This window comes from Trichomycterus rosablanca, chromosome 3, assembly GCF_030014385.1.
Source record: "Trichomycterus rosablanca isolate fTriRos1 chromosome 3, fTriRos1.hap1, whole genome shotgun sequence".
In the NCBI taxonomy this organism is placed as follows: domain Eukaryota; kingdom Metazoa; phylum Chordata; class Actinopteri; order Siluriformes; family Trichomycteridae; genus Trichomycterus; species Trichomycterus rosablanca.
In genome coordinates this window covers 6,668,777-6,682,947 of record NC_085990.1, presented here as the reverse complement: position 1 = coordinate 6,682,947, position 14,171 = coordinate 6,668,777, and the positions used below count along the sequence as shown (strand labels likewise).

Genomic DNA, 14,171 nt, shown 5'->3' with positions numbered 1-14,171 from the left:
GACAAACAGGAGCGTGAACTGTAAAACGTGTCATGGCTTGAAAAAAACAATAGAAAGCAAAACGAGCGTTAACTTTTCATCAGAGACAGAGAGAGGAACGGAGTATTAGAGACAGGACTGTGGCTTCTATACTTAAATCAGCCGAAACTGCTGAACAGAAACTACTCTCCACACGGTGCAGCTGTAGTACAGTAGGTACCGTTCATGATCTGCCATGTTCCTGGATATTTCGTCTCTTATATGTTGCTCGATGTTTTTCGTGTAGCTTTAAAGTGCTTTTAATCTAACATTACATGTTACTGGTCTGGTTTATATTTAGCTGCTGTTTAGGCATGTGCTGCTAGAAACCAGAAATAGCCGTGACCTAGTATGGTAGCACCGTCACCTCACAGCTCGAAGGTCCTGGGTTTGATTCCCAGGTGGAGCGGTCCAGGTCCTTTCTGTGTTTTTGCATGTTCTCCTTACGTATGTGTTTTCCTCCCACAGTCCAAAACATGCAGTCAGGTTACGACCCCCAGGCGCGGCGGTCCGGGTCCTTTCTGTGTGGAGTTTGCATGTTCTCCCCGTGCCTGCGTGGGTTTACTCCGGGTACTCCGGTTTCCTCCCACAGTCCAAAGACGTGCAAGTGAAGTGAATTGGAGATACTAAATTGTCCATGACTGTGTTCGATATAACCTTGTGACTTGATGAATCTTGTGTAATGAGTAACTACCGTTCCTGTCATGAATGTAACCAAAAGTGTAAAACATGACGTTAAAATCCTAATAAACAAACAAACAAACGGCCAGGTTAACTGGAGATTAGGGATGTAACGATACACTCTACCCACGATGCGATGGGTAGAGTTTTTTATTTCTATGGTAGGTACAAACTATGCAAAACAATGCTGCACATTTCTCTTTTTGTGTAAAAAAAAAAGTGAAATAAAATAAATTAATAATAAATTACATAAATAAATCAATAATACAAATAAAGAAAGTATCCTCACAAATACATTTGGCTGAAAAATTCCGAACCTGGCAACCCTGTAGTGATGTCAACCAGGCGAGGTGAACAGCGCCAGTGCCCTCTGCTGTTTAAAGTGAATATCGATTCATTATAGATGTAAACCGATTTGAATCGTTACACATGTGAATCGCTTTTTAACTGTCTTGTGGTGCATCGTTACATCCCTACTGGAGATACAGAATTGCCCTGTGTATGAGTGTGTGGTAATGTGTGAGTGTGTTTGCACTGTGATGGACTGGTGACCTGTCCAGAGTGTTTCCTACCTTTTGCTCAGTAAATTGGACCAACTGCGACTGAATAGGACGACGCAATCATGGCTGGATTACTGACCGGGCCAGTGGGGCCAGCGCCCAGGGGCCCTCGAGGTTAGGGGGCCCTAGCCATGCTTTTGGGGCCCCTAGACTTCTACAGAAGTCGTTCACCATGGGTCCTTGATCTTCTAGGGACCTACAAATTGCCAGGCAAGCTACCGTACGCGCCGACTCTACAAGGGGAGGGGTGTGCGCCGATCGAGCGTTGCTCCACCAAGGGGGAGGGGGTGTGGCGGAAGCAGCGCCTATCATATGCGACCGAGAGCTGGTTCACCAAGGGGAGGGGGGCGTGGTGCGAGGAGGGACGCAGAGATTAAGTGCCTTTCAATACATTGTAGACTGGGGCAACTCAATATTTTGAACACTTTTAAAGGGTGCCGTGACTGAGCAAAGGTTGAGAAACACTGGTTTAATGTATTAATCTATTTATGTTTTTTTGCCCAGGGGCCCAGACTATCCTTAATCCGTCCTTGGACGCAATACATACAATAATAAATGAATAAATGTGTGTTCAATGTGGTTAGTACAAGTTTATTTATTTAGTGTTGGATCACCAATAATGTTTTAATAACACATACTTTTAAGTAACTCCAGTGATTTCTATGTAAAATAGGAACCCACTGACTTGCTCACCGTCTGTATCAGTATGATAAAATTGATTTCATGCAGATTTGTTCCAGAGTAAAATTTGTTACATTTTATTGTTATGTTTTTACTGCTTTATCCTGCCACCGTGCCACCCAGGCCTACATCACATATTGATATCAGTGTATATGGACTCACTTGACAACAACACACATTTCCACTGTCTTTTGGTCCATCTGAGGCCAAGAGAACTTGGCTGTGTTTCTGCATAGAATAGATCTATGGCTTTCTCTTTGCATAATTAAAGTTGACAGTTGTATTTCTTGATGCAGTGGTAGACTGTGTTAAGTGACAAAGGTTTACAGAAGTACTCCTGTCCAGAGTGTTTCCTACCTTTTGCTCAGTAAATTAGACCAACCGCGACTCTGAATAGGGTGAAGCGGTGGTAAAACATACAATAAATGAATAAATGAGTGTTCAATGTGGTTAGTACAAGTTTATTTATTTATTAGGACTTAAATGTCATGTTTTACACATTTTGGTTACATATATGACAGGACAGGTAATCACTGGTTACATAAGGTTCATCAGTTCAAATCTTTTTTTAATTTCGTGGAAAATTTTGTATCTTCAATTCACCTCACTTGCATGTCTTTGGACTGTGGGAGGAAACCGGAGCACCCAGAAGGAAACCCATGCAGACATGGGGAGAACATGCAAACTCCACACAGAAAGGACCCTGACCGCACCACCTAAGAATCGAACCCAGAACCTTCTTGTTGTGAGTCCACCGTGTCGCCCAGCTAGTACAAGTAAAATCGGCTCTAGTGTTATTGGTACCTTGAAAAAAGATTGCTGAAGTAGATTTATAAATATATTTAGAGTGTTTAGCACACACTGTCATCCAGAGCAATTTACAGAATTGTTGTTTAATTGTTTTCTCTCTCTAGTACAGATAAACAAGTCAAAGAACACACACACACACACACACACACACACATAATTACACACCTATTTTAATCATCTTTAATAACCTGTATTATGAATATCACAGGTCTTTATATAACTATTTGCACATACCCATAACTGTATCTTTTTTTTGCAGCTACTCTTCAGCATGAACATCCACACCCTGATCCTTTTGGTCTCCACTTTATCTCTAGTCTCCTCACTGGAAGGCAACCCAAAGCCATGCATGCGGGCAAAGAGCAACAATGCTCACTCTGTCTTTCTTAAGCGCCACCTGCCCGACGGCGTACCCAAGACATGGGACCAGAACGTGTGGAACACGCTGCTTAGACAAATTAATACATGTGGCAGACCCACGCAGTCCTTCTTCCACCAAAATGACAGGGAGCGTGTAAACGCGGTGTGCACTAAAGGCGGTGGAAAGCAGCTCTCTGGAAACCTGTGCATCAGCAAGGAGAAATTCTCCTTTGTTACAGTGCGTGTGGATGTGGGTGAGGGTTTGTGCGGCATCAAGAGCATGCGCAACGAGACCAAGCACATCATTCTTGCTTGCGATGAGGTTGGGGATGCATGTCGGCCTGTCCACTTTGAGGGGAACCCAAACAGCCTCGTGCCTAATAATAATGATCGGGACTGCGGAGAAGGTTCACAGCCGGGGTCAGGATTTAAGGCGGTCATATCAAAAAGCCTTGTTGTCTTCACTTTAATTGTGCTGACATTCATTTTGTGACCTGCCTGTTAGTATTTTTAGATGTTATTTTTACGCAGCAGTATTACAATAAAGACGTGTATTATTAGATTTTCGTACATGAACTCCTATAGTGTTAAATGAACATTTTCAGTGTTGGATCACCAGTAATGTTTAAATAACACATAGATTTAAGTAACTCCAGTGATTTGTATGCAAAATAGGAACCCACTGACTTGCTCACCGTCTGTATCAGTAGGATAAAGTAAAATTGATTTCATGCAAATTTGTTAGAGTAAAATTTGTTACTTTTTTCATGTTTTTACTTCTATAAGTTTTGATATCAGTTTATATGAACTCACTTGACAACAGCAGATATTACCACTGTCTTTCAGTCCATCTGAGGTCCAGAGAATTCGTCTGTGTTTCTGCATAAAATAGATGTATGGCTTTCTCTTTGCATAATAAGAGTTGACAGTTGTATTTCCTGATGCAGTGGTAGACTGTGTTAAGTGACAAATGTTTTCTGAAGTACTTATTGAGCAAATGTGGCTATATTTATGACGGTAGCGTGACGGTTTCTCATGCAATGCCACACAAATGTCACAAAAATTTACTGAAAAAATAAATAAAAATTGAAATGAAATAACATATTTGGCTACACTGTCGTGTCACAATTATTCAACTCTTACATAATGTTGCTGAATTTGCCAGCACTTAAGCTTTTGCATGAAAAAAAACTCAAATCTGTTATTTATTCACAGAAAAATGTGTCAAAAGATTAAAATTTTGCCAAAACTTTATATTCAACTAAATTATATTTAAAAAATCATTATTGTCCATGAACATTGTTTTCAATGACACAAATCAACCGTCCCTTCAATACCAATAACCTGTACTGATTACAGTACTTACCTTAAGGCAAGATGAATTTATAGGAGTTGAAGATCTGCGTTAGGTGGTTGATCCCGCGTCTTCTAGGTCTGTGGGCTTGTTTGAGACGAGTAAGAAACTCACAGTAAGTCAGGAGTTGTCTTTGATCGCATCTGAGAGGCAATCTCTCATTCGCTTTATTTTTTCTCAAGTAATATAATAAACAGTTACACTGAGAATTCTATTCTAATACACACACTATTGCTAAGGATAGGCAGACAATATCTATGTCCCTATAAGCAATATCTATCGCGCAATGAACCTACAATGGTCAATAACTCTATGCTCTAAGCAATCAAAGAAATTAAAGACAAAACATACTCCCAAACATTCCTTTTTATAGCCTCATAGGCGGAGTTAGCATTGAGTAAATACACTTTGGTTTGAAGCTAAAACATGTTCAGCAATATGTTTGAACAATCTTCATATCATATATCATGAACAACTACACATAAAATTACAGATCATTCAGTAGCACATGAGTATTTACACATTCCATGCATTCATTCTTAACATAACCAGCTGATCAGTCAGAGCATCTACTGTACATACGTACATACTCTCAGGCTTGAAAAGCCTACTTCCTTTTGAAGTGGTGAGTTGCTTTAAGAACTCCTCTCTATAGCTTCTATTCCTGTGGTTAATTTGGCTGAGAAAGTTCAGTTGCAATTGCAAGCGCTCAATCAGTTCTGGTCTGAAATTTTGTTCAGTCAGCTTACAGATATCCTGCCATGTCTCATAACGTCGCCTTTTCAGCTGCTGTACTTTACAGACCAATTTTAGCGTTGTGTCAGCCGCTCTACGTTTAACTCCTCTTTGTCTTGCTTGTTGACATTGTTTTCTCTCTTTGTTCTTTTGTTTCTGTCTTTGCACAGAGGTTAGTTAAGTCTATAATATTTAATTGACATACATATATATCATTTACATTTCACCCAACATCATACACCGATCAGCTAATAACATTAAAACAACCTTTTTGTTTATACACTCACTGTCCATTTTATCAGCTCCACTTACCATATAGAAGCACTTTGTAGTTCTACAATTGCTGAATGTAGTCCATCTGTTTCTCTGCATGCTTTGTTAGCCCCCTTTCATGCTGTTCTTCAATGGTCAGGATCCCCACAGGACCACTACAGAGCAGGTATTATTTGGGTGCTGGATTATTCTCAGCACTGCAGTGACACTGACATGGTGGTGGTGTGTTAGTGTGTGTTGTGCTGGTATGAGTGGATAAGACACAGCAGCGCTGCTTAGGGTTGGGCGGTATGACGATATTACCGTATACCGCGGTATTCAAAAATGGTGACGGTATTTTTTAAATGTGAAGCACCAAATTTCTGCTCCAGGTTTACCTTGAAAACTGAGACTTTAGGACATGTGCGCATCCACAGTGAGGGAGGGGTGGGAGGGGTAGGCGGTTGGAGCTCGCTGATTGGCTGTGTCTCACTGTGTGATAACACAGAGAGACGAGTGAAGAGCCACACTGGCTAGCGTTAGCTGTGAGCTAACAAGCAGAAACTGAAAAACTTAATTTTTCAAAATCAACATTTTTGATCAGTTCAACCGGAAATAAACACAAGCGCGGACATGTACTTATTTACTAAATATATCTTCAGTGTAAAAGTTGAGAAAAAGGAGCAAACAGTAATAATAACGTTACGCCCAATCCGCTGTTCTGACTCTTGTCTGCCATAGATTTTCCTGCCTATGTAAGAACTATTTTTTCCTAAATAAAGTGTGTAGGGAAGAGATCGGATTTGTACCGTTTCCGTGTTCGTGTTTTGCACTGAACTTGTGTGACATTTAAAGTAGCGTTCTCGTTAACCACTCAAATGTTTGGACTTTGAATTATTTTAACATTATTTTCAGATTCATTATTTTCAGATTACGTTCAGATTGTTAAATCTTTTTATAATAAAACATTGAAATATTGTAATTACACTCAAGTGTGTACACTGTAAAGTTTGTCCGCGACACCCCCCCCCCCCCCCCCCCCCCCAGCAGGTGCACACACAGATGTTTCCTTTCCTAGTTTTACTGCTTTTTAAAAACATTTATACCTTTTCGAACATCGAGAAAAGCTTTGCTTTTAGAAGAAGTGGCACATCCATACAGGCTAAAAATACTGCCACACCTGTGCTTCATTCAGCACAAAGAACTGAAAAAAAGCGTTTCACACAGAAATGGACCGGACAAAATTATTCACACCTCAAAATTATGATGAATAATTAGATTTGAATCAATTGATGCTCCTTTAATTTGTACTTCAACCTAATACCTTTTACCTAGTAACAGGCTAGTAACAGTAATTTATTTTCATTTTATTTTCATCACCGCTTTATCCTGGTCAGGGTTGCAGCGGGTCCAATTCTACCAGGAAACACTGGGTGGATAGCAGGGTGCCAATCCATCACAAGGCTTTGTCTGAATAAAAAAGACATGGAGACAGAGACATGGAGTTCACCAGAACTTACCTGAGGAAGCCACAATGCTTCTGGGGGAAATAAAGCAAAATAAAGCTTACTTACAAAAATATTTTAAAAACACACAGGAATGGATTAAAACAAAGCACTGGTGAGTTCTGAAAATACCAGCAATTAGTTCAGATTTAAACCTGTGGAGAAATCTCAAACAGCAGTTGAGAGACGGCACGCTTCAAATCCGAGAGACCTGGAGCAGTTGGCAAATGAAGAGTAATTTACAATGTTAGTAGGGAAGTTAAAAAACTCATTCATGGTAACAAAAGAGATTAATTGTAGTTATAGGTGTCATTAATTTTGCCCAGCCCTTTTCAAAAATGCATGTGGATTTATGTAAAAATGTGTTGTTTTGATGCAAACAAAAGAAAAAAAATGTGAACACCAGCACTTGTAACTGCAACAATTTTCTAGAAGCGATGCAGTTTCTGAAAGAAGTGCAGGGCTGTCGAAATGTTGACCATGACTAAGATAGCATTAAACAGAGAACTTTTAAACTATTAAAAGGGTGACACAATGGGTAGTACTCTTGCCTCACAGCAAAAAGGTCCTGGGTTCGATCCCCAGATGGGGTGGTCCGAGTTCGTTCGTTGTGGAATTTGCATGTTCTCCCCGTGTCTGCGTGGGTTTCTTCCTGGAGCTCCGGTTTCCTTCAACAGTCCAAAGAACATGGGTGGCTCATTCCTTAGGGCGATCGGGCGACGCACCACCAAAGGGCGAAAGGGAAGAAATTTTTCTATCACATTCAACCAGTGTTAAACTAGCTGTGACTGTTCTGGACAGTCTGTCTTGCCTCTGAATATCGTAGTCCAATCAGCGTCGAGTTGTGTTTCGTACAGTATCGCCCCTTTTGGGCAATTTCAGTCTGATTGAAAATCGCCCGGATTGCTTTGATAGACTCTCATGTAAAGGCACTTTTTTTGAACTGTAGGCACTGCAATACAATCTGTATGGGTTCTGGGGGGGCTCGCACTTGTAACCTAGCGATAATTGGAGCAGCTAGCAATCTTGTCAACATGACTACCATTACCTCAGTTCGGAGCAACTCCATTGTGTCATTAAGGGAAATGCCATTCAGTCATCGTAGTAATCAGGATAAATTAGCAACTAAAGAATTAGGGCCACCCAGACCAAATTTAAACATAAAGCAAGTATCTACAAAAGGGGGGAAATCCTGTAAGTTACAAGTAAATTACAAGTAAGTAATGTAATTTTTAAATTGTGAATTGTGATTGCACTTATTGTATCTCCCCAATTGTTTAATTGTACTTCTTTATTTATTGAACATCAGCCCCGATGCCAATCTTTATTCTGGATCTGCTGCACCTAAAATAAAATGCTATCTAATGAAGACTGAATTAAATTGTTAGTGTGAAGGCTTTACTTAATTTTATGATTAATGGTAAAGCTGGTCTCTCTCCATGTTCAAAGTTATTTGTGAGGGCAAACTGACAGATGACTTAAGATGTTAATTATTTAAGCTTTAATTTACCCATTAAACTGGTCACCTTGCCCCCCGCCCCCCCTTCGTGAGGTTAATTGGAGATAGAAAATTGTACATGACTGTGTTTGACATTAAACTTGTGAACTGATGAATCTTGTGTAACGACTACCTTTTCTGTCTTGAATGTAACCAAAGTGTGTAAAACATGACGTTAAATTCCTAAATAATAATAAATCAACTACTAAAACGTTCACTAGATGGAGCCACAACGCAAATGTTATACAAAACATTGTGTTAAGTATGGGAACTACAACTGGCTTGGCTGATTTGGACAGTTGTGGACAGTAAATGTAACTTTATTAACTAAATCTTCTTCACTTTTATTCAGAAGTCATTGTTTTATCTATCCCACATGTCTACCACTTGTTCAACTCTGACCTTTCTAAATCTCCCATTATATGTGATTGCATGTGGCTATTGTACTGAGACACAGGAATGTGCACTATTTCACTTTTTTGAGACATATTCGCTCTTGAATTCGCAGTGTTTGTGACCCTAGTCCACAAAATGGGTTTTTGTAACATGTGCAGAGATTGTGTAGAGAACTGAGAAGTTACCAGTCTTACAGAATAGAATAGATAGAATGGAATGCCTTTATTTGTCATATGTACATATACAGATGTACAGTACAACAAAATTATTTCTTTGCATTCCACAGCTTGTTTTGGAAGCTGGGGTCAGAGTGCAGGGGCAATTATTGTATGGTGCCCCTGGAGCCAAGAGGTTAAGGGCTTTGCTCAAGGGCCCAACAGTGGCTGCATGGCAGAGCTGGGATTCAAACTCTCAACCTTTCAGTTGATAGCCCAAAGCCCTACCCACTAGGCTACCACTGTCCCAAATTAATCTTTCATAAAAGGTGTTGACTGAGGTGGTAGCACAGACCCTATCAAGAAGGTATTTCAGACCTCACACTACAAGTCACTGGAAAAATAATGTGGGAGCCACATAAATGCAAAATAGAGCCAGTGAACTGAACAATCTCACACTGGGAAAAGAAGAGGAAAATGTAAGCAAGGGCTGAAAGAATGAGTGTGGAGTGAAAAGATATGGAAGGGTGAGGCAGAGCCATATACAGTCCAAGCTGGGTGGAACTGGCCTGCGATTTTAGTGAATTGCTCCAGCCAAAAAGAACAGAATAGAAAAAGCAGGTTTTGTATAATCTAAGGTGTGGGCCTGGGAAAGTGTCCTGATTTTATTCCCATGTTGTTCTTTCTCACTTTCTCTGCCTGCATTAATTCAGTGTCAGTTCAGTTTGAATCTGATATTAATGCTCCTTTTCCATTGCACAGTTCTATACAGTATGATACTGTATACTGGCATTAAAATTCAGAACAAGTGAGGCTGTGTTTCGGAATTCTCATTCAGACCCTGAATTGAGAGTAAATATTCGTCAATAAGTGTAAACAATAAATGAAGCAACAACGTGATGATTTTTGGTTTGCCTCAGTAATGTGGTTCTGGTGTTCAATTTTCTGTAGCCATGTTTAAGTTCTTAATTTTTTACAGTAATGCATTAATAGTGTATTGCAGTTGGGTTTTAAACCCTTGTATTGCCTCAGTCCAGTGGCAATTTCGTGATGATTGCATTTGCTCAATTAACAATATGCGCTGTACCTTGCTTTGTTTATCTTTGTTGATCTGCTTTGGTATGTTTGGTTCCTGGATGCTCAGGTGTGACTGCATTATCCAGCAGGACACAGATCCAAAATACAAACAAAAGTTCCTGACTAAATGGCTAGAAGTATAAAAATAAGTTTTGAAGTGGAGCGGTTCATAGCCAAAGCCCTGCAATAGACTATTGCCCTGGCCAGGGTATTCCTGCCTTGCGTTCAGTGTTTCCTGGTTGAATCGGACCTGCCGTGACCCTGAGGATAGAGCAGTGATGAAAATGAAATGAAAAAAAATATGGATCAAATGAATGTAAACACACTTGGGTCCTTCTAGAAAGTAAAGTGGTTTACACATACATTACATACACTGATCAGCCATAACATTAAAACCACCTCCTTGTTTCTACACTCACTGTCCATTTTATCAGCTCCACTTACCATATAGAAGCACTTTGTAATTCTACAATTACTAACTGTAGTCCATCTGTTTCTCTGCATACTTTGTTAGCCCCCTTTCATGCTGTTCTTCAATGGTCAGGACTCTCCCAGGACCACTACAGAGCAGGTATTATTTGGGTGGTGGATCATTCTCAGCACTGCAGTGAAACTGACATGGTGGTGGTGTGTTAGTGTGTGTTGTGCTGGTATGAGTGGATAATACACAGCAGCGCAGATGGAGTTTTTAAACACCTCACTGTCACTGCTGGACTGAGAATAGTCCACCAACCAATGGAGGTCTAGAAGGTGACCAACTCAAACAGCAGCAATAGTCTCTGACTTTACATCTACAAGGTGGACCAACTAGGTAGGAGTGTCTAATAGAGTGGACAGTGAGTGGACACAGTGCTTAAAAACTCCAGCAGCGCTGCTGTGTCTGATCCACTCATACCAGCACAACACACACTAACACACCACCACCATGTCAGTGTCACTGCAGTGCTGAGAATGATCCACCACCTAAATAATACCTGCTCTGTGGTGGTCATGTGGGGGTCCTGACCATTGAAGAACAGGGTGAAAGCAGGCTAAAAAGTATGCAGAGAAACAGATGGACTACAGTCAGTAATTGTAGAACTACAAAGTGCCTCTATATGGTAAGTGGAGCTGATAAAATGGACAGTGAGTGTAAAAACAAGGAGGTGCTTTTAATGTTATGGCTGATCGGTGTATTTATTACATTTAATAATGAATTCTTTCCAATGAATTGCAGCAATGAGTAGCACATGGGCTGCTTCATCTTTCAAAGCTTAAGTGGCTGGCTAGCCATTTGATGAGTCACACACTAAAACATGCCCTTACACACACCAGCTTCAGACGACTCAGTCACTGTGGGCTGATGTGGGTAAAAGAGTTCATTTACTGGATCCATGTCAACTGACAAAACAACTTTGAACACATAATTCTCCAAAATCCCCATTTCAGGGGCAAAGTGGGAGGGATAATCTTATTCCACTAGTTTTCTCTGTGTGCTATTATGTGCCTAATCTGTTTCTCCGAATCACTTTGGCTTTCCTTCCTTTTCATCCCTGTTTGCCACACTACCCTCTGTTACAGGTGTTTTGCATGTTTTATTGTGCCGCTAGATTGCTGATTGACGTAGAGTGTCGAATAGAGTTTATAATGCCATTGACATAAGATTAAACACAAAAGGGTCCAGCACCAATAAACCAAGGTGACAATCCATTCTCCTCAGGTCAAGTGGGAAAGTGGGGTTTATGGGTGTATCTGAGTGTTTCTGGATGTGCAGGGATATGTAGAGACTTGTCTGCATTCAGTGTGCCTTTATTTTCTTTGCCCCCTCTTTACACCTGACACTCTTCATTGCATACTCTCTCTCTTAACGAATTAGCATAATAATTTAAACCACTAAATGTAAAATAGAAGGCACCACAGCTTTACGATGGGTGACCTTCTTGATGCAACCCTACAGTGTATCACAAAAGTGAGTACACCCCTCACATTTCTGCAGATATTTAAGTATATCTTTTCATGGGACAACACTGACAAAATGACACTTTGACACAATGAAAAGTAGTCTGTGTGCAGCTTATATAACAGTGTAAATTTATTCTTCCCTCAAAATAACTCAATATACAGCCATTAATGTCTAAACCACCGGCAACAAAAGTGAGTACACCCCTAAGAGACTACACCCCTAAATGTCCAAATTGAGCACTGCTTGTCATTTTCCCTCCAAAATGTCATGTGACTCGTTAGTGTTACTAGGTCTCAGGTGTGCATAGGGAGCAGGTGTGTTCAATTTAGTAGTACAGCTCTCACACTCTCTCATACTGGTCACTGAAAGTTCCAACATGGCACCTCATGGCAAAGAACTCTCTGAGGATCTTAAAAGACGAATTGTTGCGCTACATGAAGATGGCCAAGGCTAAAAGAAGATTGCCAACACCCTGAAACTGAGCTGCAGCACAGTGGCCAAGATCATCCAGCGTTTTAAAAGAGCAGGGTCCACTCAGAACAGACCTCACGTTGGTCGTCCAAAGAAGCTGAGTGCACGTGCTCAGCGTCACATCCAACTGCTGTCTTTGAAAGATAGGCGCAGGAGTGCTGTCAGCATTGCTGCAGAGATTGAAAAGGTGGGGGGTCAGCCTGTCAGTGCTCAGACCATACGCCGCACACTACATCAAATTGGTCTGCATGGCTGTCACCCCAGAAGGAAGCCTCTTCTGAAGTCTCTACACAAGAAAGCCCGCAAACAGTTTGCTGAAGACATGTCAACAAAGGACATGGATTACTGGAACCATGTCCTATGGTCTGATGAGGCCAAGATTCATTTGTTTGGTTCAGATGGTCTCAAGCATGTGTGGCGGCAATCAGGTGAGGAGTACAAAGATAAGTGTGTCATGCCTACAGTCAAGCATGGTGGTGGGAATGCCATGGTCTGGGGCTGCATGAGTGCAGCAGGTGTTGGGGAGTTACATTTCATTGAGGGACACATGAACTCCAATATGTACTGTGAAATACTGAAGCAGAGCATGATCCCCTCCCTCCAGAAACTGGGTCGCAGGGCAGTGTTCCAGCATGATAATGACCCCAAACACACCTCTAAGACGACCACTGCTTTATTGAAGAGGCTGAGGGTAAAGGTGATGGACTGGCCAAGCATGTCTCCAGACCTAAACCCAATAGAACATCTTTGGGGCATCCTCAAGCGGAAGGTGGAGGAGCGCAAAGTCTCGAATATCCGCCAGCTCCGTGATGTCGTCATGGAGGAGTGGAAAAGCATTCCAGTGGCAACCTGTGAAGCTTTGGTAAACTCCATGCCCAGGAGAGTTAAGGCAGTTCTGGGAAATAATGGTGGCCACACAAAATATTGACACTTCAGGAACTTTCACTAAGGGGTGTACTCACTTTTGTTGCCAGTGGTTTAGACATTAATGGCTGTATATTGAGTTATTTTGAGGGAAGAATAAATTTACACTGTTATATAAGCTGCACACAGACTACTTTTCATTGTGTCAAAGTGTCATTCTGTCAGTGTTGTCCCATGAAAAGATATACTTAAATATCTGCAGAAATGTGAGGGGTGTACTCACTTTTGTGATACACTGTATATATATGCAGTGCACCTTCCAATGCTTAGGCTATTCGTCCTCTCTTTACCCCTTCATACATAGCCAAACATGTCTACACATGCATAGATTTGAACCTCGGATCTTAGAGGAAGTGGGGCAGTGATTGACCGCTGCACCACTTAAGCACCTTCACTCTTGTTTTTTTTTTTTTTTTTTTTTTAATTGACTATTACTATCATATAAATAAAATATAAATTATGTGAACACATGACCATGAGCTTGTTGGATATAACATTTATTAATAACTGGCATTAATTAATTAATTAGTTGTCCTCTTCGTCCCATAGTGTCTGTGGGGATTTGTGTTGATTTACTCAAAAGAACAATTGTAAGCTCAGGCACTAATGTTGGATGAGAGGGCCCAGCATGCGATTGGCATTCCAATTCATCGTAATACTGTAATACTCTGTGGGGTTGAGATTAGGGCTCTGTGCAAGTCACTGAAGTTCCAAACTCGTCAATTCATGTCCTTATGCACAGTGGTGCAGTC

At 40.9% G+C, this 14,171-nt stretch overlaps 1 protein-coding gene across 2 annotated transcripts; it reads left to right on the top strand.

Moving 5' to 3' along the window:
* Positions 1–45: 45 nt before the first annotated feature.
* Positions 46–4,212, top strand: LOC134310234 (uncharacterized). 2 transcript variants are annotated; one of them, XM_062991781.1, is made up of 2 exons: positions 46–195; positions 3,010–4,212. In XM_062991781.1, exon 2 carries the CDS (start codon positions 3,022–3,024, stop codon positions 3,601–3,603), a length of 582 nt encoding a protein of 193 aa, XP_062847851.1. In that variant the 5' UTR covers positions 46–195; positions 3,010–3,021; the 3' UTR covers positions 3,604–4,212. The 2 variants fall into 2 exon arrangements, with proteins under 2 accessions (XP_062847851.1, XP_062847850.1); XM_062991780.1 differs by having other exon boundaries at positions 47–191.
* Positions 4,213–14,171: the final 9,959 nt, after the last annotated feature.